The sequence below is a fragment of the Pseudorasbora parva genome, chromosome 14 (assembly GCF_024679245.1).
Source record: "Pseudorasbora parva isolate DD20220531a chromosome 14, ASM2467924v1, whole genome shotgun sequence".
NCBI classification, from domain to species: domain Eukaryota; kingdom Metazoa; phylum Chordata; class Actinopteri; order Cypriniformes; family Gobionidae; genus Pseudorasbora; species Pseudorasbora parva.
In genome coordinates, this window is record NC_090185.1 from 36,474,021 (window position 1) to 36,497,895 (window position 23,875).

The following is a 23,875-nucleotide window of genomic DNA, read 5'->3' on the forward strand; positions in this document are numbered from 1 at the left end:
TCGCAAGATGACGTTTGAACCCATACTATTGTGAAAAATCACAATTGCAGTCTCTTTAATATCGCAGATATTTCTTTTCTTAGACAGCAATGAGATTTAATGGAGAACTTTGCTTAACTTCTTCTCAGATGTTTCTCCTGAGAAAAAGATTTCAGAAGATATTTCACCGTCTCATACTGCTAATATTTGCCAAGATCAGAATATGAATCAAACATTCCTTATTTTGAGGCCTAAAAATCCTAAATCACATCTGAGCAATGCCATCCACATTGATTTTATAGCTGTATTATGTACAACAATTGTTTTCATTTGTCTGTTTATTTTATAAGAAACATCTGTGACAGTTGATACTCGAATTAAACTTAATTATGAGACCTCCATTACATCTCCTGAGCTTTGAAAGCAGCCTCTGAAGTGAAGATCAAATGTTGGCTAAATGTTGAAACTTTGATTCATTGATACATTTCATTAGCTTGAAAGTGAATGCCCATGTTCAGATGAGATCATACACCTCAGTGGATTGTGGTTAAAAATGTCTGCCTTTGAGTTTGGAAAGTCGGAAGTCGCACTTCAAGTTCAGTTTATTTCAATCTTTCCAGTGGGATGGTATGTAACAATATTATGCAAAAAAAGTTTTTTCTTTATTATGAATTTAATTTAAAGGACATTCTGTGTTGTTTTCAAGATTTGATGTAATGGTGTTGAGAAAATAATTTAATTTACACATTTATTATATAGTAGGAAGTCTATAGGGCAAGTTGAAATTATATTGTTGTTGACGGACATACAGAAAATAACTTTATTGTTTAATCTATGATGGTAAATCTTATAAAACATGCTCCGGTCAAATTTCAACTCAAAATCATAAGAAAACCATAAGAAATTATATTTTCATGATGAAAATGAATGGTATTTTTTGATTATTAAAGAGGACTTATTCTGCTATTCACTTCCATCTTCCTCTTTTTCTTTAGTGTGCAATGTTGCTGTTTGAAGAATGTTGCATAAAAAAGCTCTGCAAAAGGAAGTTATTCTCTTAATATCATTATGCACTGTTTCTGAACTCCCTGAAATGCGTCTCCATTTTAGTCTTAGTCTTCCTGGAACGAACGCGCCACAATATTCCTCATTTAAATAATTCCCGCCCAAGGTCTATGCAAAATAATGGGGCGGGACTGGTTGAGTTAGTTAGTAGTATGTTGAAACTCAAGGGCCATTTCTCAATACTAAGTATGCAAACTTCGAGTTGTGTCCTGTAATTTTTGTGTACTCGATAACGTCACTCAGGTCACTCTGGCTACTCCGCTTATCTCATAAATGTTAGGCTACAATAAAACAAAATATGCTATAAAACACCACTCAAACATATTAATAGCTACACAAATGTGGTTCAGTTAATGCATACATTGATTATCTTCAGTGCATGTACTGTATATATTTATAGCAAAAAAATATATATAAAGCACGAAGCTGCCTCTTTTCATTTAAACCACAGATCCGTCCTTTAAACAAGTACATTCTCACAATAACAGTATTATTTCTAAATTACGCTGGGTTTCTCATCCGCTGTTGACGCTTGCTGGTGGACAGTAACTAAGTTCATTTACTTGAGTACTGTACTTAAGTACACTTTTTGAGTATCTGTACTTTACTGGAGTATTATTTTTTCTGGCAACTTATGACTTTTACTTCACTACATTTGAAAGACAAATATTGTACTTTTTACTCCACTACATTTCTATCAAGGTCGAAAGTCGTTTCTGCAGCAGCTCTGAAAGTTGGAGGATGATTTTTTCCATCTTTAAAAGTTTTTTGTGTTGTTGTTGTTTCAGACAGTCTATCAGGAATCACTCTTATAGTCATATACATTTCCCCAACTTTTTTTGAACACTGATCAGTTCATAGCAAAATGGAAGAAGACAGTTCTTAGACACAAGTGTGTGCACCTATAGCCATACTTTGAAAGTATGTTTCAGTTTTTAAAAAAAATCAAGATTAGTTTAGTTGGCATACACTTGGTGCATGTCTTATAAAATATTAACAATATAAACATCTGGGAGAAAGAGAAGAGGAAAGTTGGGAGAATATCAGATGTGTATCAGTGTATTGGATCCGTGCATTTGACCTTAAAGTGACATCAGCTTTGTAACTTTTATGCAAGTATTTAAATGAGTTTAGTCGTATGCTAGTACGTCAGATGGAGCATCACTGAATGACTTAAACCATGATGGCATAATGTGCATTTATACAACAATAATAAAATAATGCATTGGCATAAAAAAGGAAATTTACTTTGAGACTTAAGTACTTTTGAAAACAAATACTTCTGTACTTTTACTTGAGTAAAAATCATTTTTTACAACTTTCACTTGTAACGGAGTAATATTTGACCAGTAATACTTTTACTTTTACTCAAGTAATAGAGTTGTGTACTTTGTCCACCTCTGGCGAGATGCATTCTAGGATAGCTATGTGTCTCAAGTTCATTTTAAGTCACCTTTCCATGCATCCTCAATAAAAGTGGCGGATCAAGGACACATCCGGGGACTTGAACTGTACTTGACTAGATATGAACTTTAAATTGAAACCCTTGGGCAGTGACAGATGACAATTCACAAGAACACAGACACAGACATTAACGCATATTGAGAAATGGCCACGGTTATGATAAGGGGCGGGACATTTCCAAAACATCTTTCATGAAGAATGGAGGCTCTATTCATAATGTGCACTGTTATGAATTCCCACACGGATTACACTTTCAATTTAGAATGAGTACCAATTTGGGAGCAAATTGCTTGAATGGTGTGTTTAATATTAATATCAATACTATTCTTAATGGAAAACATAACAGAACAGTACAATGATAAGCTCGCTTAAATGGGTGCTTTTACATTTTTGAAACTGAATCTTCCGCCGTATATTGTCAGCTTCTCACTCGTGATAAATGAAATCTGACTCCTGCCGCTGGTCTGTGCTCAGTTCAGTTTTTAATTGTAGTGTCTGTTCTCTAACTGAACGAAATTATTTGTATTACTATAAAACAATAAAAACGGGTCCTAAAAATATTTATGCATGTGACTGTTTATGATTTCAAACAGCTATAGGCTAATGAAAAAAACATTTGCAAGTCTTGACATCATATCTGGGTGATAAGTCAGTAAATTTAAGTAAAATCACAGGCTTTGCTTTTGCCGTGTGCATGTGCCATGCATAATTCAGATGTGGGGAGTAATTTCTAAATCACAGAGGACCCTAGATAATACAAATCCCGTGCGAATAGGGCTTAGTGGCTCTATAGTGGCCCTAAGGCTTAGTCAAATATGGGAAAATAATGAATATCCAAGCCGGAAAACATGTTCAGAGCCGACTTTGTAAAAGGGCAGAATAGGTCCTCATAATGATTTTAATTGTCTTCAAATATAAACATTTAAAAAGGATTTACAATTATTCTGTTCATGTAAATCAGCATAAATTAAAGGCAGTGTAACAAATATATTGTAAATGTCTGGTCCTAATAATAGACCTCATAAATTATCCAACAATTAGGCAGGTGGGACAGTGTCTACTTATTGTTAACTTGTTTTGGTCATTCCATGCTACAGATGTTGAACATGAGATTTTAAAAATATGTCTTTGACTATTGGCAAATGTAAATCTCCTGTCTCATTCTAGCATCCTCCAATGGGAATGGTCATCTTTCTGGAGAGTTCTCCAATGAGCTTCCAATATCCCAGTCCTCTCCCAGTATCCTGAGGCTAGAGGCTGCCGCCCCTCATTATCACGACAACCAGCTGCAGGTCAAGGTCTTCTGGAAGAGTCGAATACAAGGCAAGTGAGCTTCTTTCTATAAACCAAGGTAATGTGACTGAGGTCATTCAAAGTTTACTTCTAAGCAAAAATTGTATCCAAACAGAAAAAACTCTCTCATGACTTCAATCCATCGAATCCATTCGTATCCTTAAACAAGTCACTGCCAAAGCAACAGCATGACTAATGATTTATGGAAGAATGTTACCAAAGATAAATATTATCTATCCCACAAAAAAAGACAATCTCGCAGGGATGTCCCCTCTAGACTCTTTCCAACAGATTATTCACAATCTGCTTAGTAACTGTGTTCCAAAAATACACATTTGGCGACATGACGGCCTTCAAAGGGAAGATTCCAGTCAAACCGCAAGCGCCCATAAATACAGGGTGCTGATTTACTGTTATCTCCAGGAAAGAAAGGCACGAAGAGTGATTTAATAATGCCGGTACGAGTGTGAAATCAAAAACAGATGAAGGGGGATGGCGACCTGACGCGGGTTTGAAGAAAGATGTCATGTTGCTTGCGAACGGAAACTGGAAGCTGGGAGCAAAATGTAGATGATCCCTGAAAATATGTGGAGGAGGCAAAACCTCAGAAATGGAAAAAACGTAATCTACAACATTCTGTCTTGTTTACTTTTGCAGAAAGCCAAAAAGATTCCAGTTCATATGTTCTCAGATGGTATCCTGAAGTTTGTGCCAATAACGTGACGAAAGGCGAGAAATCAGCCACAGTTCAGGTGGGCCTTGTGGATTTACAATGGAAATTGTTTTTTTAAAGTTCAAGTAAAATGTGGAAAATTCCCTGTGTGTTACTGACATATAATATGATTGGCTAACCTCTTTACGTCTGTGCATTCAGTGCTAGACAAAGTACACAAATCAAGTACTTGGGCCTTATTTAAACGGTCTGAGCGCATGGTCTGAAGGTCATGGGGCAGGTGCACTTGTCCGTGTCCGAATCCACTTTTGCTAGTTTAACGACAGGAAAAATGGTCAGCGAAAAGAGTCCAAAAGTGTTGCATCTTGTCTCTTAATGAGTCATGAGTGTGTTTTGGGCATAATGTACAATAAACCAATCAGAGTCTCTTCCCCAGAGAATCTTCTATTCCCTTTAAAAGCCAGTTGCACTCGCACCCTGCCAGATTCGCTATTTACATGGAGGAATTTGCGAGCGTAAAGACTGACCGCTTCTCCAGAGAGGAATCTTTTTATTTCTAATATTTAAAAAATGTGTATGCTGCTGCACATCCCTGTGTGTGTGTTGTGCATTCGCCTATAGCTGCATATTACTAACACGCCCTTTAAGTAACACAAAAAACACTGCGCTATTGACTTTAGAGCAGGTTTGTGTTGGTCAATGGTCAGTCGTTTTCAGTTCCTCAAAATAGCAACGCACCAACAATGCGCCTGAACACACCTTGTCTTCAGACCAGCACGCCCATGGGTGAACAGACGAGTGCGAGTCCATCTGACATTTAAACACCGCTGGATATGAAAATTATAACTGCGTCGAGCTGAAACTAGCAAAAAACACATTGTGCCAGGGGTAAGATAGGGTTCCTTGAGTTAAAGCCTGTTCACACCAAGAACAATAACTGTAACAACAACTAGATTTATGTCATGATCATCAGTGAGAGTGTCCGTGTAGTCCACCAGAGGGCACTCCACCTCAGACTATTGCCATATCACAACAAACTATGTTACCCACAAAACTCTCTGCCCGGACTCATCATCCCTGATTAAATCCACCTGTGTCTCATTACCCTGTTCACTTCACCCTATATAAGCCTGGTTATCTCAGTCATTCATTGTGAAGTCTTGTTTGTTGAATAATGGCATTTCTGAGCGTTTTTCCTGGTTTCTTGTCTCTGGTTTTGGATTACTTGCCTGTTCCGTGAATTACCCTTTTGCCTGTCTCTCCTGTCTTGTTTGCCTGTTTGGACTGCTTGCATGTGTATGACCTTTTGCCTGTTTTATGGACTACGACTTTGGATTACCCTTTAATAAAGCTGCGTTTGGATTTTCAATCTTTTGTCTCAGAGCAGTTTAGTTACAGAAGACTTCGCCAAGCATGGATCTAGCAGTATGTCTCATCCGTCTATGCCAAGGAACTCACTCACTCGTGGACCACATCAGAGACTCTCTGAACATCGCAAACATCACCAACCTCCCAGATTTTATGTTGATTGACTTTTTTTTGCCATGGACTCAACAAACAGTTACAAACCAAACTCATTTGTGATGGTCCTCGAGGGTCCCTGAGTGAGTTCCTTGATTATGCCCTTCAGCTAAGCAGTTCCCCATTCACTTTGGGAGTGTCCACCATCATGCCCATCATGTCCACCAGTCCAAAGTCTCCTCCCATCATGGCATCCACACTCAAGTCTCCAACCATCATGGTCACCACGCCCACCATCCAGAGCCTAGTGATGTCTCCTATCGCCATCCAGAGCCCAGAGATGGTTCCAGCCACTCATCAGTGTCCAGCAAGGGGTCCTGTCCCCAGTCCAGAGAGGAATCCAGAGAGGACTCCGACCCCTGTACTGAGTCCAGAGAGGACTAGGTCTCCTTCCGTCCCAAGTCCGGAGAGGGCTTCTTTCTCCTTTCGTCACTAGTCCGAAGAGGGCTCCGCCTCCTTTCATAACGAGTCCGGAGAGGGCTCCGCCTCCTTGCGTCACAAGTCTAAAGAGGGCCCCACCTCCTTTCAGCACGAGTCCGGAGAGGGCTCCGCCTCCTTGCGTCACGAGTCCGGAGAGGGCTCCACCTCCTTTCGGCACGAGTCCAGAGAGGGCTCCACCTCCTTTTATCACGAGTCTAGAGAGGGCTCCACCTCCTTGCATCACGAGTCTAGAGAGGGCTCCACCTCCTTGCGTCACGAGTCTAGAGAGGGCTCCACCTCCTTGCGTCACGAGTCTGGAGAGGGCTCCACCTCCTTGCATCACGAGTCTAGAAAGGGCTGCACCTCCTTGCGTCACGAGTCTGGAGAGGGCTCCACCTCCTTTCGGCACGAGTCCAGAGAGGGCTCCATCTCCTTGCGTCACGAGTCTAGAGAGGGCTCCACCTCCTTGCGTCACGAGTCTTGAGAGGGCTCCACCTCCTTGCGTCACGAGTCTAGAGAGGGCTCCACCTCCTTGCGTCACGAGTCTAGAGAGGGCTCCACCTCCTTGCGTCACAAGTCTGGAGAGGGCTCCACCTCCTTTTGGCACGAGTCCGGAGAGGGCTCCGCCTCCTTGCGGCACGAGTCCGGAGAGGGCTCCAACTCCTTGCATCACGAGTCTGGAGAGGGCTCCGCCTCCTTGCATCACAAATCTAGAGAGGGTTCCACCTCCTTGCATCACGAGTCTTGAGAGGGCTCCACCTCCTTGCATCACGAGTCCAGAGAGGGCTCCACCTCCTTGCGTCACGAGTCTTGAGAGGGCTCCACCTCCTTGCGTCACGAGTCTAGAGAGGGCTCCACCTCCTTGCGTCACAAGTCTAGAGAGGGCTCCACCTCCTTTCGGCACGAGTCCAGAGAGGGCTCCGCTAGGGGTGCTCCGATCGATCAGCAACCGATCTCAATCGGCCGATAATCACTTTGGGATGATTGATCGGCGGTCTCTAAAAAGGCCGATCTCATAAACCGATCACATGCTGACGACACAACGGCGCGCGCCTGTCGTGAGAGCGAAGGCATGATATGCAGCGGCAGTCTCATTCTCTTTCCGGTGCGGGTAAAATAATTATAATGCTGAAGGTGAGGTACAATTTATATTCTGTGTTAAATAACTTACGAAGTAATTTGAAAACTTTCTGTGAGATGTAAGTTCACAAACAGCGCGAGTGAATCACCGCGTGCGCGCGCGCGCTGTCTCTCTTTCACTCTCAAAGTGCTCAAAGGGGTACTTCAGCGCTGGGAAGATGAATCTGTATTTAAACTGGCTCATCAATGCAGTAGAAATGTAAAATTATTTTTGAATTTGGTGTCTTCTAGACTGAGAAAAGACAGAAAATGTATTTTTGTCCCATGGGGATGAAAGACTACAATTCCCAGAATGCATCACTGCCCTGTGAGGCCATTCCCAACGCCACCAACTTGATTACTGTGACTGAGTTAGAGACGACACTACAATTAAAAACTGAACGTGCCTGTTCAATATAATGAGTGAGTCACCGCGCGAGTCTCACAGACAGCACTGAGCACTAACTGCAGGAGTGATGAGAGCTGAGGTAATCGCGACTACACTCGCGGCATACATTCACAACGCGAGTTCAGTCTGGCGCCTTTCAGTTCATGCCTTTGCAAGCTTAACTTTCATAGAAATTAATTAGAGAAGTTAAAACACTTACATTGCTCACCATAGCTCCGTTTAAATGAGTGCCTGTAGCTGAGCTGAGCTCTCCCTGCAAGCTGAGTGTAATCTCCCATCCCCCATGCGCAGATTCAAAACATGCGGTAATGGCTCCCTCTGCTGGCTGTAGTCTTTAGCCTTTGGGCAAACATTCCTCCTATGATGCAAAAATCGTCAATTTGCATCATAGGAGGAATTTTTCCAGAAATAAAATGCATAAATCTCTTGTCTCAGGGAGATATGAGGGGGGAAAGCACAATAATTTGAATATATTCCAGGGTTTCTACTGATACAAAGCCATATGCTAATCGCTGAAGTAACCCTTCAATGGCTTCACATCAGCGCATCGCATCTGCAACTAAAATTGAGCTGCACAGTTGACACAGGATTTGCCACTTGCACAATCGAAGCAGTGTCGCATCGTCACTAAAGTTTATCATTTGCATTTATTGTTAAGTATTGCCAGTGTTCGATCAGCACTCACGCGTGCTCTCCAAGAGACCGTGATCTCTTACACACACCTGACACACACACACCCATCTCACAAAAAGCTTGCAAGTACAAATTGCGCTGCAATGGTCAAATACACACAAAATGTATGTACTAAATTACCGTCTACCCTTGACGAGTAGGCAGGTAAACCCCATCCTGACTCGCGAGTGAACGTTAATATTTGTGTTGTGTAGCCTATAACCGTCTCTGCATATACTGCATGTAGCCTATAACCGTCTCTGTGTATTCGCTCTTAAAGTGAAAGCAGTCGAATAAATTGCTGCCGTCTCTCAATTTCTCTTTGTCGTGTTGTTCGATGAACCTTAATATAACTCACTGCTCTTCAATTCCCTGAATGAATGTCTGTAAAATTCCCTATAAATAATTCTATATGATAAAAAGAAGGCTTCAAATAGGTCGGTATCTGTGATCAGATTGGCAGATACTGCTTCATGTGATCAGCGATCAGCTCCAAAAATCCTGATCCGAGCATTACATTACATTTAACATTTAATCATTTAGCAGATGCTTTTATCCAAAGCGACTTACAAAAAAGGGGAGAGCAATAGAAGCAACGAAACAAACAAGGCCAACAACCTGTAAGAGCTGTAAGAAATCTCAGTTAATTAGCACAGTACACAATTATTTTTTTTATTTTTATTTTTTTTATAGCCATCTACAATAGCCACCGACAACAAAAACTCACGTACGCAAAATACAGAACACTGGATTTTGATAGCCATGATAAGCACCCTTACTATTTAGAAAGGATGCCATTGGCATACAGTAGCTTATTTTATTTTTTGGATCTGATGTATTTGGTTCCTTAACTACATCAGATGTTCATAATAATAACAGAAAAAAAAAAAAGAAAAGAAAAATTGCCATGGTTTTGTCCTTTGTGACTGTAGCCAGTTTTGGTGTAACAAGTTTTACATATAGCTGCCAATTATTAAATGTAATCAGTGTTTTAAGAGGCTACGTCCCATTAAGTTGATCTGATGTGTGTTTGTCTGCCTAACCCCTCTGTTTGGAATCATTTTATTTTGCTTTATTTGGGAAAGATGGCCTATAGTAGCCTTAAGTTATCTCATTTTTTAAAATAAACACTTGGTGGTTCTTCAAGATCTTGACTCTAGCCTATTTCTACAGGTTTTTCTCAATACAGTTAATTTAGAGTTAGTTTCATTTCTACAAATGGTGCAAACTCTGCAAGATTATAGATAAAAGATTCCCATTCCCCTGCCATTCTGTGATCGGCAATCGGCAGATCATGATCTTTGTGATCGGTAATCGATGATCGGCCCCAAAAATGCTGATCAGAGCATATCTAGGCTCCGCCTCCTTTCGTCACGAGTCCGGAGAGGGCTCCCCCTCCTTTCGTCACGAGTCCGGACATTGCTCCGCCTCCTTTCGGCACGAGTCCAGAGAGAACTCTGTCCCCTGTCACAAGTCCAGAGAAGGCTCTCACCGCGCCACCTTCTCAGCCTGCTCTGCCATGGTCTTCAAGACCATCTGCAATACTGTGGTAGTCGTCTGCTCCATCTTGGGGTTCTTCAAGACCATCTGCAATATTGTGGTAGTCATCTGCTCCACCGTGGGGGTCTTTAAGACCATCTGCAATACTGTGGTGGCCATCTGCTCTGCCGTGGGGGTCTCCAAGACCATCTGCAATACTGTGGTAGTCGTCTGCTACGTCTTGGGGGTCTCCGAGACCACCTGCAATACTGTGGTGGTCGTCTGCTCCGCCGTGGGGGTCTCCGAGACCATCTGCAATACTGTGGTAGTCATCTGCTCCATCTTGGGGGTCTTCAAGACCATCTGCAATACTGTGTTAGTCGTCTGCTCCGCCGTGGGGGTCTCCAAGACCATCTGCACTACTGTGGTGGTCGTCTGCTCCACCGTGGGGGTCTCCGAGACCACCTGCAATACTCTGGTGGACGTTTGCTCCACAATTGGGGTCTCCAAGACCATCTGCACTACTGTGGTGGTCGTCTGCTCTGTCTTGGGGGTCTTCAAGACCATCTGCAATACTTTGGTGGTCGTCTGCCCCACTGTGGGGGTCTCCAAGACCATCTGCAATACTGTGGTGGTCGTCTACCCTGCCGTGGTGGTCTCCGAGACCATCTGCAATACTGTGATAGTCATCTACTCTGTCGTGGGGGTCTCCAAGACCATCTGCAATACTGTGATAGTCGTCTACTCTGCCATGGGGGTCTCCAAGACCATCTGCAATACTGTGATAGTCGTCTACTCTGCCGTGGGGGTCTCCGAGACCATCTGCAATACTGTGATAGTCGTCTACTCTGCCGTGGGGGTCTCCAAGACCATCTGCAATACTGTGATAGTCGTCTACTCTGCCGTGGGGGTCTCCAAGACCATCTGCAATACTGTGATAGTCATCTACTCTGTCGTGGGGGTCTCCGAGACCATCTGCAATACTGTGATAGTCGTCTACTCTGCCGTGGGGGTCTCCAAGACCATCTGCAATACTGTGGTGGTCGTCTACCCTGCCGTGGTGGTCTCCGAGACCATCTGCAATACTGTGATAGTCATCTACTCTGTCGTGGGGGTCTCCAAGACCATCTGCAATAATGTGGTAGTTGTCTGCTCCACCGTGGGGGTTTCCGAGACCATCTGCAATAATGTGGTAGTTGTCTGCTCCGCCGTGGGGGTCTCCAAGACCATCTGCACTACTGTGGTGGTCGTCTGCTCCGTCTTGGGGGTCTCCAAGACCATCTGCAATACTGTGGTGGTCGTCTACCCTGCTGTGGGGGTCTCCGAGACCATCTGCAATACTGTGATAGTCGTCTACTCTGCCGTGGGGTTCTCCAAGACCATCTGCAATACTGTGATAGTCGTCTACTCTGCCGTGGGGTTCTCCAAGACCATCTGCAATACTGTGGTGGTCGTCTACCCTGCCGTGGGGGTCTCCGAGACCATCTGCAATACTGTGATAGTCGTCTACTCTGCCGTGGGGTTCTCCAAGACCATCTGCAATAATGTGGTAGTTGTCTGCTCTGCCGTTGGGGTTTCCGAGACCATCTGCAATACTGTGGTAGTTGTCTACTCTGCCGTGGGGGTCTCCAAGACCATCTGAAATACTGTGGTAGTCGTCTGCTCCGCCGTGGGGGTCTCCAAGACCATCTGCAATACTGTGGTGGAAGTTTGCTCCGCCATGGGGGTCTCCAAGACCATCTGCAATACTGTGGTGCTCGTCTGCTCCACCCTGTCTGCCTGCATCAGCCTGGTTATCTACCTGGCCTGCTCCGCCCTGGCCCTCTATTCTGCCTCATTCTCGAGGCCCTCTTCCGCTCCATGGGCCAGGCCCTCCATCCTGCCCCACGTCCGCTTCTGCTCTACCTCTCTCTGTCTGGAAGCCACTCCTTAGGAGGGGGGCTGTCATGATCATCAGTGAGAGTGTCCGTGTAGTCCACCAGAGGGCACTCCACCTCAGACTATTGCCATATCACAACAAACTATGTTACCCACAATACTCTCTGCCTGGACTCATCATCCCTGATTAAATCCACCTGTGTCTCATTACCCTGTTCACTTCACCCTATATAAGCCTGGTTATCTCAGTCATTCATTGTGAAGTCTTGTTTGTTGAATAATGGCATTTCTGAGCATTTTCCCTGGTTTCTTGTCTCTGGTTTTGGATTACTTGCCTGTTCCGTGAATTACCCTTTTGCCTGTCTCTCCTGTCTTGTTTGCCTAGTTGGACTGCTTGCATGTGTATGACCTTTTGCCTGTTTTATGGACTACAACTTTGGATTACCCTTTAATAAAGCTGTGTTTAAATTCTTAATCTTCTGTCTCAGAGCAGTTTAGTTACAATTTACATCACACCAGTGCATGAAACCACTGCAACTTTTTCGTGTGATGCTGTAAATTCTTAATATCTTTAAAGCAGGATGATTTCTGATTGGCTGTCAATGTTTTTATCATTCAACAGCTGGAAAAAAAGAGATTCCAACAATACCTTGTTGGTGGTTTTAGTGTGGCAATTGGCTTGAACCCCTAAAAATATTTTTTTTTTAAATCATTTTGGTGTTCCACAAAAATAAAGTGTTGTAAAGGTGAATAAATGTGGATTTTGTGGTGAACGTCCCTCTAATGCATCAGAACCATTATGTTGTCTTACATTTCAGGTATTAATACTAAAAGATGATGTCACTATCAAACCTTGGAGTGACCCTTGAGTTTATTATTACTGCGTCTTGTTTGTACATCTGATTCCTTTGTTCCCTAACGTCTATGCAGCTGAATAGTGTAACAGATAATGGCACTGCTGCCCGAGAGCGCTGTATTTCCACACGTGATCTGTCATCACTGGCACTGGACACAATAGAATTGTGTGCCCGTGTCTTAGCGTGATATTTTTATGGGGTGAAGATGGGTGAAGCGGTTATCTGATTCGTTTTCAGCAGAAACGGATGCAGTTACTTAAATGTGTTTTTCATTTACTCTTTCATTTCATTCTGAGGTCATTTCCACAGACAATATACTGTTATACTGAGTAATAACTGCTATTTTCTGCTTTTCAGGGAACACATTTTGTGATTACTGGCCTGTTTTTTGCCTGTAAGTACCGTGTGGCAGTGAAGCCCGTGACGGAACAAGAGCAGAAGTCTGAGGTCATGACCTCTGTTACCACCCCACTTTGCTTATCCCTGATGGGCAGACGGAAAAAAATGACTGGCTGTGCCAGAGATGGTAAGATGATATCTAGTGCAATAATAGCATTCAGAGAGATTTATTGTTATCTGTATCAGAGACAACTTTAAATTAGTTAATAACTTCAACAATGAGTAATTGGAAATTTTAGATGATTTTAGTCAAATGGCTGAAAGATCTTAAATAGAAAGCACAAGTAATATGATTTAATTGCTTATCATTTTCAGCCAATAGGTGGTTCTGTGACCAAATTGATGGGATGTGGTCAGTTTGGTGTCCATATGTTTTGGCATCATGTAATCAAATTTGTTGATGCTTTAAACAATAGTTTTGTATATCAACATGAAATCCATCACTTTTTTGAATTTGTTGAAAATCGGACCAGTGGTCTAGGAGGAGTTCGAAAAAGTAGGTTTTCAAGAAAATGGTAGGCAGCGAGTTCGACTGACTGTGGCGTAATTGGTATCTATGTTCGCAAGTATGACTCACAGAGTCTATCAAGACCCGTTTCAATAAAATCCGCAAAATAAATCAAAAACATTTTTACCACAAGGTGGCGATACCCCAAAACGAAACCACTTTTTTTTTTTTATATATTCATCAAATACATTTTTGAGCAAGTACATAACCAGGCAGTGTTCACAATTATCTCCTTACTTTATCCCGATTCACAACGATAGCTTGTAATAATGTGTTATAATTGTAGTGGTACTGGTGGATATCTGTGGGAAATTCGAGCATGGCGCTGTTTGTCTTTGTGTATACAGACTCGACGTAACACAAAGAAGGACTCCGGCTAGTAGTAGGATGTGAGGAAGCTGCAGGTGGCAGATCATTTATAGCCTTTTCTCACAGCAGCTGGAATAATTCAAGGGTTAGTTCACCCAAAAATTTAAATTATGTAATTAATTACTTGATACACTGATGTATTAATCTCAGGAAGTGGTGTTTTGAAATAGGCCATCACTATATCGCTTTTTTCTCACAAAAACTATTCTCCTCGCTTCATAAAATGATTGTAGAGTCACTGTAGTGAGACGGGCTTTGTAACGATGTCTTTAGGGCTTTTATGGGTCTTGAGAGAGGAAATGACATTTGGTGTCAATGAAGGCCTTTCTGAGCCATCGGATTTCAACACTAATATCTTAATTTAAAGATGAACGGAGGTCTTACGGGTGTCGAACGGCATAAGGGTTGGTAATTAATTACCACATTTTTTGGGTGACCTAACCCTTTAAATGAATCGTTTTCATGGTAATCCAAAAAGGTCAATCATCAGTGACAACTGGAGATTCAGATTCACCCATAGTCAAAAGCAAAAGATTAGACAGTACAGAAATTGAAATCTACAGGTAACGCTAATACACACTAAATACAATTTTATTAACATTAAAAATTTGAGAACAAAGTATAACAATAATAATAATTTGCACAGTTTAATGTGATGTGAGCTAAGCAATAACTAGATTTAATCACCGTTGGTAGCACGGTTTATTGTAACGCTTCCCTGCAGGCGGTTCTATGGGCTTCAATAGACTTCGTTAGGAGACCATCACTAGTGGATGCTATGTACCTTTGGGGCTTGGCGCTTAATAATGAAATTCTATAATAAAATACCTTACAATTACCGTAATGTCAGACTGAAAAAAACATTCTCCTAAAAAGTATCCTTTAAATAGGTTTCATTTTTATGTAAAATATATTTGTTGTCTTTGATTTTGTAATAAAAGTCATCTTGAGGATCACCCAGGATTTTGCAAATGTTATAACAGGATTTACATTCTTTATCATTCATACCAGTGCAATCTCTTGTCCTAGAGCGCCATCCTCAGTTTAAAAAAGCCCTGCAGCGTCCTGAGAAACTGGCAGCGTCATTCCAGCCGGTAAATGGCTCTGTGCAGGCGGTTTTCAGCTGGCAAGTTTCGGCAGAGAGTGCAGGCCCGAAGCCCATCACTGGATTCCAGTTCTCTTGGGTCAAAGTGTCCAGCAGCAGCACTAATGGCACACTGATCTCCCAAACACACATCCTGCCTCCGGTGAGTCCCAGCTGATTGGTATAAGAACTAATGAAAACAAAATACAACAAGATGTACGATATTAAGTAGAGCACAAAATATATTTTGACTGATATATTGATATATATGATGTTAAAATAACATTTCTTTAAATGCTGATAGCCACACTCTAAAAAATTATGGGGGAAAAACAACCCAATGTTGGGTCAAATATAGACTAACCCAGCAATTAGGTTGTTTTGACCCAGCGATTGATTTGTCTTAAGCAAATATTTAACCCAAACGCAGGATTAAAACAACCCAATCGCTAGGTTAGTCCATATTTGACCCAACATTGGGTTAAAACAACCCAGCATTTTTTAGAGCGCAAGTTCACTGAAAAAAAAAGGTGTGTTGGATTTACATGATTTAATCGTGTACATCGGTTCCACATGAAGCAATGAAGGTAAACAAACATAATTTGTTCACACAACTTCAACATCATGGAATGAAATAATCTTTAAAGCTACACTGTGTAACTTTTTTAGTTTATTCTTAGCTAAAACACTTAGTTCTTTCAAAAATATATGTGCTCATTAATGTATATTTACTTCTTTCAAGTAATAAAGTATTCTCGTAAGTTTATAAAATGCTGTTGAAAATACATACGGGTGAGGGGTTCGAATCAAGGGGGTAATCTAGCGCTCGGAAAGCTTTCCACCCAAAGGGGCGGCCATTGCTAACCAAGCCATCACCTGCTGTTAGCATCCCATTGACTCCCATTCATTTTTGCGTCACTTTGACAGTGAATAACTTTACATCTGAGGCCTTTAAAGACTCCATTTGTCCATTTTTTATTTCTAAAGTAACACGACAATGCATAAAAGGCTCCGTTACCTTGTATCTTACACTATCGCCCCGCAGAAGCTGTTTTTGTAAAAATAGGCTAACGATTGTGTCATAACCAACGCGACTCTGTTGCACAGGAGACGCTCGCAGGCAATCTTTTACTGTCTATGAGGCAGTCGGGGGACGTGGAGACATAAAGTCTGATAAAGTCAAGGGGGAAGAATGGGGAGAAGCCCATAGTGAGCCAAAAGCAACGGGAGAAAATATTTAAACAACATGATTCAGATTTCACTTTCCGCAACTTCTAGAAGACCTCCAACTGTCAGACAGGAGGCTCACGTCACATCTACATCCTCAAGCTCAGTCTGAGCCTGAGCAGTTCGCTCAGCCATCAGGAAGTGAGTGCTCCTTACTGACCTCACTTTCCGCCGTTGAAGTCAATGGGATAGCTCTGTTCATTTCTTTTACTGTCTATGGTTCGAATGCTGGTCGCCATGTTGCCCCTCCATCTTTAATGTTCATTAGCCAAAGAGGGACATACCCGTAAATTCAAGCTTCGCCTTTCGCGTTTTAACACTCGATGACACCGTGTTGAATGTGAAGAGGGGGATTGCCATGTTAATCTTGGACTAAATCGGCCAGGAGTTAAAACGAAATCAGAATTGAGAAACTAATATTCACTGGATGGTCATATACCTTTACACCGCTAGATGGGGGAAAATATCACACAGTGTAGCTTTAAGTAACTTATTTGAGTAGTCTTAAAATTATTTTAATATGGTTCCCTAACAGCAGTGGTGTGCATGGGGGCTTGAGACTCTGCTTTTTTAATCAAATCACTTTTTTTTTTTTTGTGTGTATATTTTTGTAGTCACTTGACTATACGGCTGTTCTAACTAACTTTCAATCTTTTAGTCAGCAAAAACTATTAAATGCTCTTTAACGGTAACCCAGTATAATTTAAATGGTTCTAATTATTCCAACATAATTAAACATTAAACACTATTTAACAATATAAAGTCTCCCCCTTATCTAATTTTTCCCCAAAAAACACACAAAATAACACTTAAGTTCAACAATTTTACTCGTCTCGTCAAGTCCCAAGCAAAGCTTGCTGGGACCTACAGTTTCAGCAAAAATCATGTTCAAGTACTTGATTGGTTCACATTCACTCCAAATAATGTAATCTAGTAGACTGCACATTTAAGAGAATTACATTAATCAAAAGCAAAGAAATTACGTTTAAGAAAAAAAAACACAATTTTGTTGCGTTGATCGCAAGTAATACGATAAAATAAATTGGACAATGTATGTTTTTGTCTTTTTTCAGTGTTGAAATACACTGTAAACCCTAATAAGTTGAGAATACTCAAATGATTTGAGGAAAGTGATTCCCTCAATTCAATTGAGTAATGGAGTCTCCTAAAACTTGAATATTTAAGTTTACTTAACTTGGTGCTCACTTTCACTGTACTTAAATTGTTAAGTTCACCAAACTTGCTACACCAGTTCAGTACACCATGCTGGGTACAACCAATCAAAACTTCCCCATTGGTCCCAACATGCATTGCAGCATGAATAAATTATGCGTCTGAATTATGACACATTTTCTTTGAATTCTTACTATTTGCTGTTACTTTTGCTGTTTTGTTCTGATGTTTTTGTAGCTTGTTTTATGTTCAGATTTGATTTTGTTTATCAGATTTTTTCACCATTGTAAAAAGTTTTGTCACCATTGTAGAGATTCATACGCAGATTAGTGATGTGTGTATGTGTCCAACTAATGCCATAGATTTAAACATTTTGTACACATTAAAAAAAATATATATATATTAGCACAATAGTGAAGATTCTAGTATTATTAATATTTCAAAACTATTAATAACTGCTTTGACATCCAAAGCATTGGACTCTGCACAAGATCAGGAATTCTGCCTATACTTGATGATGTTATTATCATCATCAATGAATAAACAACACCACTTGATGATATTTTCTCTTGGCTTTTTGTTACTTAACATAAGTGTCTCACAAACACAAAGCAGCCAGAGAAACACTAATATTACTTTATCATTTGTCAAGAGCCCAACTAAAGCAAACACTTATCTCCATCATGGTGACTTCCAACAAAACTATTATTTTCATTAAAACAGAAATAAAGTCAATCTGGTTATAAGTTAGTTCACGTATTATTGTTAGGTTTAGTAACTTACAAATTTTTACTTACCGAATTTAAGATTGCACACAATGAAAAAGTCTCCACCTTAATTTGAATCAGCAACAAGCAACAGGTGAGGCGAAAAGGACCGCCTTTTGGAAATGTCCTCCAATCAGTGAATTAGTTCTCTTGTTGCCAGACAGAACTCCTTGCATGGCCAATCACATCAAAGCAAGACCAGAGTGAGCTATTTTAATTATTTATGATTTTGAGTTCATACAACTTGAAATCTTAAGTTTATGCATTTTGTAGGTTAATAAGTTATACTAACTTATATGACTGAGTTTTTAGACTAAACTAGTAATATTTAGTCAAGTTTACTTGATTTGTTTAAGTAAAGACAACATTAGGGTTTACAGTGTAGGAAAGGTTTTATTGCAGCGATTGCATTGATCTGTGAATGTTGTGTCCTCAGGATCAGCTGTGGCTCACTGTAGACTCGCTCCAGCCTGAGAGTGTGTACCGAGTGGAGGTGCAGGTTCTGTCTGAAGCAGGAAGTGGCCCGCTGGTGGCCAAAACGCTCCACACTCCTCATCTGAACGGCACACTCCTCTGAGGTACAGATCACACCTGTCAGCACCACAATAACACAACACTTGGTGTACCTATCAGAATTTATAACATTTTTGATAGGGCTGTCAAAATTAACGTGTTAATGCAAATTCATTTTAACAGCACTAATTTTATTGAAATACTATGTAGTATTTTTGCAGTAAAATATCCAAAATCCACTAGGCCGGTGTTATATATTTTGTTCGGTTGAGTACCTACAATATCCCAGATGTTTCCAACTATTTGTAAATTGTGAGAAAATTGCTATTTTAACTGAGAACCGGGACGTTTCAGCATTGCGTTTGAGGGAGTCGCCTGTCAATCGTGTCATATCTGCACTACCCTCGGTTTCGGATTTTATTTGGCAGGAGCGCTTTACTCTTAGCAGTGAGAACAAGTGAACGCACAGAGTAACGTCATAACATAGTTTTAAACACACTTAAATGTATCTAATATGATAAACAGAGCTGCCTTACCTCAAAATCATAACCGGAAGAGCGAATCAGTGCAGGCGCCCGGCGACTGTGATCCGTCATAATAAAAGTCCCGGTATATTTGCAAGCAGTGTGTTTGTATAACAATCGCTCCAGCTGCCGTGCTCAGCTCCACAACACTCGGCCCTGCTCTGCTTCACACTACAGTAACGTTAATAACCGCATGCATGAACGTGATTTCTGCCCGAGTCCTATTTCCCACCGGCTGTGAGGTGAAGACCACATTTCCCAAGATGCTGCGCTCAAACTTTGCGACATCAAACTACGGCTTTATTTTGAATAGCTGCCCTCCAGTGGACGGAAGGTTGCATAGTGTACCTTTAACGCGCAATTAACGCAGCGCACATTTTCTGTTTGATCTGTGGCCTAAGTTAGCCCCTAGTTGGAGAAATTGAGATAAGCCATAGACGTAAAGGATGCAGCAGCAAACATTTATAGGGAAAGAAAGAGTTAAAGGTCCACTGAAATCAAAATTTAAGTTGTTTAGCTTTTAGTATGACTGTGTTAGCCTTAAAGTTATGAATAAGCTGGTATGTTGATGACAAAATTTGCCTTTAAAAGATATAAGCATTCAAAATTTACAGTCTCCCCCTTCCGTTAAAACGAATCATCGCAGACTTCACTTTCTCGTCAAATGTTCTGTCCAATCAAAATGCTCTGTAGAATGTAAAGCCCGCCCCCTACACTGCTGAAGCTGCGGCTGAAATTGGTCTGTTGTTTACACACATTTACTAATTTCTATGGTGAAAGGCACATAGCACACTATATATGTGATAGGAAACCATTCAGTGTAAATATGCTTTAATTTTAATTTTTAATTTAATTTAATTTAACCCCAACGGCTCAGGTCTAAATTTAGACTATAGACACGAGAGCGCAGCGTGGATCATATGCGCGAGTCGGCGCAGACAACAAACATATCGACCCATTTGATTGATAAAAGCGATATGGAGGAGATTATGATGGTTAACAGTGTTAGAGGAAACTGGCTTTACCAAACAGGAAGGTCCGCTCTTGCGCTCTAGTCAAACTGTATATTATATATATATATAAACGCTATTGGCTGTTTCAAAAAAGGGGAGGAGCTGCTAACAGCTGAAGCTGTTTCAGGGGAAATTACGTCAACACATTGAATAATGCGCTGCGTTTCAAGGCACTTCAGTGGACCTTTAACAATAACATTACTCTGAAACAAGTGCAGTTATAGCCTACAAGCTACCATATTTTCTGCTTATAACTTTTTAGACTCCAGGTCGAAAGAAAAGTCAGTTTTTTCACTAAGCACATTCTCTGCAGTCCGAGCGCACTGTCCAAGGTCATTAACACAATCACACCACTTACAGTACATGTGTTTTATTGAACTTATTAAATAGATTACAATCGGCTAAAATCCACATTCTTCTCTGAACAAGAGCGCTCCCAAGTCTGTGTTTCTCACATTGTTCGTGTGAATCGCGGCACAGTTTGGCGCACGCACAAAATACCGGCAATTCAATAGAGAACGCGCATCTCTTAAAGGGACCACACTATATTCCTGCTCGTGGAATATGGACCTCCTCAAGGTATGTGGTGTGGTGCTGCTGCACTCCCAGGTCCGCATTACAGCTTTCACAGTTAGCAATTTTTCATACGAACTGTGCCCTTTTTTTAATTAAACTGCGAGTGTAAAAACTCACTTTATTTATATTCTTAAATTGAGAGAAATAACTGCTTGTTCTGAATTTTTAAGCTTGGGCTTAAGAGACATGAACTAGTTCTTTGAAAAAACATCTGTGACCTTTGATACACATAGTCTTCATCCTCTGAGTTTGGTTTCACTAATAATAAACATATATTTGCATAAAGCATGCATATTTGTCCATACCCATGTTGATTAGAGTATTACAAACTTAGCGAGTTAACTCATGACAATATGCGATTAATCACGATTAAACATTTTAATCGATTGACAGCCCTAATTTTTAAACAACCTTGTTTGCAAACACCCTTTCACATGTTGCGCCTCCTGCCTCTACAGTAGCCAGGCCCAAACTCTCAGCCTGCTATACAGTCTATAAGAGCTGAAAGAGATTGACAGATCTGAGCAGATGCTCTCATGTTTAGATGTTGACTGGGAGGCTTAATGTTTACACAATTGGGGATGATAAATCCATGAGTGGCAAACTAATAGTAGTCAATGGACAATAAACAGGGTTAAAGGCACAATATGTAAGGATTTTTGGATTAAAATATAATTAAAAAAAACACTAGAACAATGTTATTTTGTTGACTTGTGTACTTACATTATCCCAAATGTTTCCAAGAATGTTTAAATCCAGAGAAATAAGCAATTTTAACCAGGACATGGACCGTGTCCATGCATAGCCTAAATCAGAATTGGGATTTTAAAAAAATTGACACTTAATATGACATGCCTGACTTTATATAGCTAATAAATTTGACTTTAATCTCATAATTTCATCAATGTCATCATTTTGACTTTATTTTATAGTATTTAATATCTCTTTGTACGTTCATTTTGACTTTCACCTTATTATTTTGACTTTTACAATACTATATCATATTTAAGAATGTTATACCATAAAAATAAAAATAAATCTTCAAAAGTATCTCCCATACTTTCAAGCTCTAAAAAGGGCAAAAAGTAATAAAAACTGTCTAAAATACAAGTCTGTGTAACTTTTGAGATCATACAGTAGCTTTGACGGTAAAACAGAACCAAATTACAGTCAGTATTCGCTGAAGCTCACTACACAGCAATGGCTAATAATATTCACTTTTTTTATTCTTTCTTTTTTTACAGAATCAAGCTACTCATGCATGAAGTGCTTGTGATGTTCCTCATTTGGACCCATGCATCTGCTAAATGACTAAATGTAAAATCATCACAGAGACAATGCTATCAAACTCCAGATTCTCCCAGCCGTTCTCTGTTGTCATGGAGATTGATTGTGTTTGGAGGCCACTCCCACCAGACCAGCATGTTCACTGGAGCAACATGGAAGGGTTTAGATCAGTCCGTGTACTGATATGAATGTTGAGTAACCAAACAATGCTTTTGTTATGTACAAATGTGTAGCACTGATGTATTTAGTATGTAGTTGCATATAGTTGTCTCATATTATTTTATTGACATTTATGTTTTTTTCATACAGAAGTTTCATGTGCTTATACTCAATGGGCCTCATTCATAAAACTCAAGCGTTATGATTGTGTCTAAATAGTTTGCAAAACCATTATTAGGTAAGCTGGCATTGTTTTAAGTTACTTTTTTATTAATTTACACAGAAATTAATTCTGTGCGTGTTTCATGAATAATGTCAAACATCAATATATGTAATATATTAAATTTGGTAACACTTTATTTTACAGTGTTCTTGTTACATGTACTTACCATAATAATAATAATAATAATAAATGATGCATGATTGCATGCATTTAACCCTAAACCAAACCCTAATCTTATCCTTTAAGTACATGTAGTTAATTAATATTACCCCGTACTTAAAATTATAACTACACTGTTACAATGACAACATAAAATAAAGTGTAACCTTAAATTTCAACACAACATCTGTTTGGAGTTCAAGATTTGAACAGGGCTGTTTCTAACAACAGCATGTCTGATTTAATTTATTATGAATGTAATTCATTAATCTCAAGCAGAACAGTGTAAAATAGTAAACTTTCTATGATATGTCAGTGCCTTATACTGTATCAGTTATATCAGGCTGGATCAGATTGATTTACAGCACACGTCTCAGCTATAACAGCTGTGGATACTGCTGCTTCAATTAGGCCGATGTCTACAGACATGCATTTGAAATATGTATCTTTGTACAATATAACACACTGTTTTTGTAAATATTGAATTTGTTGTATTATCTATGGTTTGTTGTCGTTATTAATAAACAAGCTATTGAAGCTCCACACCTTTGTGTCCATTATGAGAATGTGAGCTGAACATCAGCAGGAATCTTCTTAGGCTTATAATGTAGCCTGGGTTTTCTTTAGCATATAGGACCAAATGTAGCATAGCACAATGAAATGTTATACAGCTCCGGAAAAAAAAATTAAGAGACCACTGAGAAATCAATGTCAAGTGGTCTCTTAATTTTTTTCCATAGATTAGCTAGCTAGGCCTAGGCTATATGAATAATACTCACACGCCTTTGCACTTACTCTCAATTTTTCTCAATATGGGTAGAGGGGAGCTGTGAAAGATGTGAAAAAGTAACTCAGATATTTTGCTGTAACTTTTAAAAGTAAATTTAAAAATGTAAAAAATTACACTGGCCGTTTCTTAAGTTTTGATTTTTGACATGTGGGCTACTTGTGTGATGCTGGCCAGAAAGAAAACAAAGCATTAAGGCTGAAGCCGAAATCGACCCCTATACCCTCAAATAGGGCATTATTTAAGGGGATAGCAATTTGTAGTGGTGTCTGAGACCA

General features: G+C 40.2%; 1 protein-coding gene across 1 annotated transcript in view; it reads left to right on the forward strand.

Moving 5' to 3' along the window:
- anos1b (anosmin 1b) overlaps positions 1 to 23,353 on the forward strand; it is a 157,504-nt gene extending 134,151 nt beyond the window's left edge. Inside the window, exons 9-14 of the mRNA XM_067416333.1 lie at positions 3,676 to 3,831; positions 4,459 to 4,553; positions 13,187 to 13,355; positions 15,135 to 15,352; positions 18,793 to 18,934; positions 22,227 to 23,353. Of these exons, the coding sequence (XP_067272434.1) occupies positions 3,676 to 3,831; positions 4,459 to 4,553; positions 13,187 to 13,355; positions 15,135 to 15,352; positions 18,793 to 18,933 (779 nt within the window). The 3' untranslated portion in view covers position 18,934; positions 22,227 to 23,353. The remainder of the gene's footprint in view (positions 1 to 3,675; positions 3,832 to 4,458; positions 4,554 to 13,186; positions 13,356 to 15,134; positions 15,353 to 18,792; positions 18,935 to 22,226) is intronic.
- Positions 23,354 to 23,875: the final 522 nt, after the last annotated feature.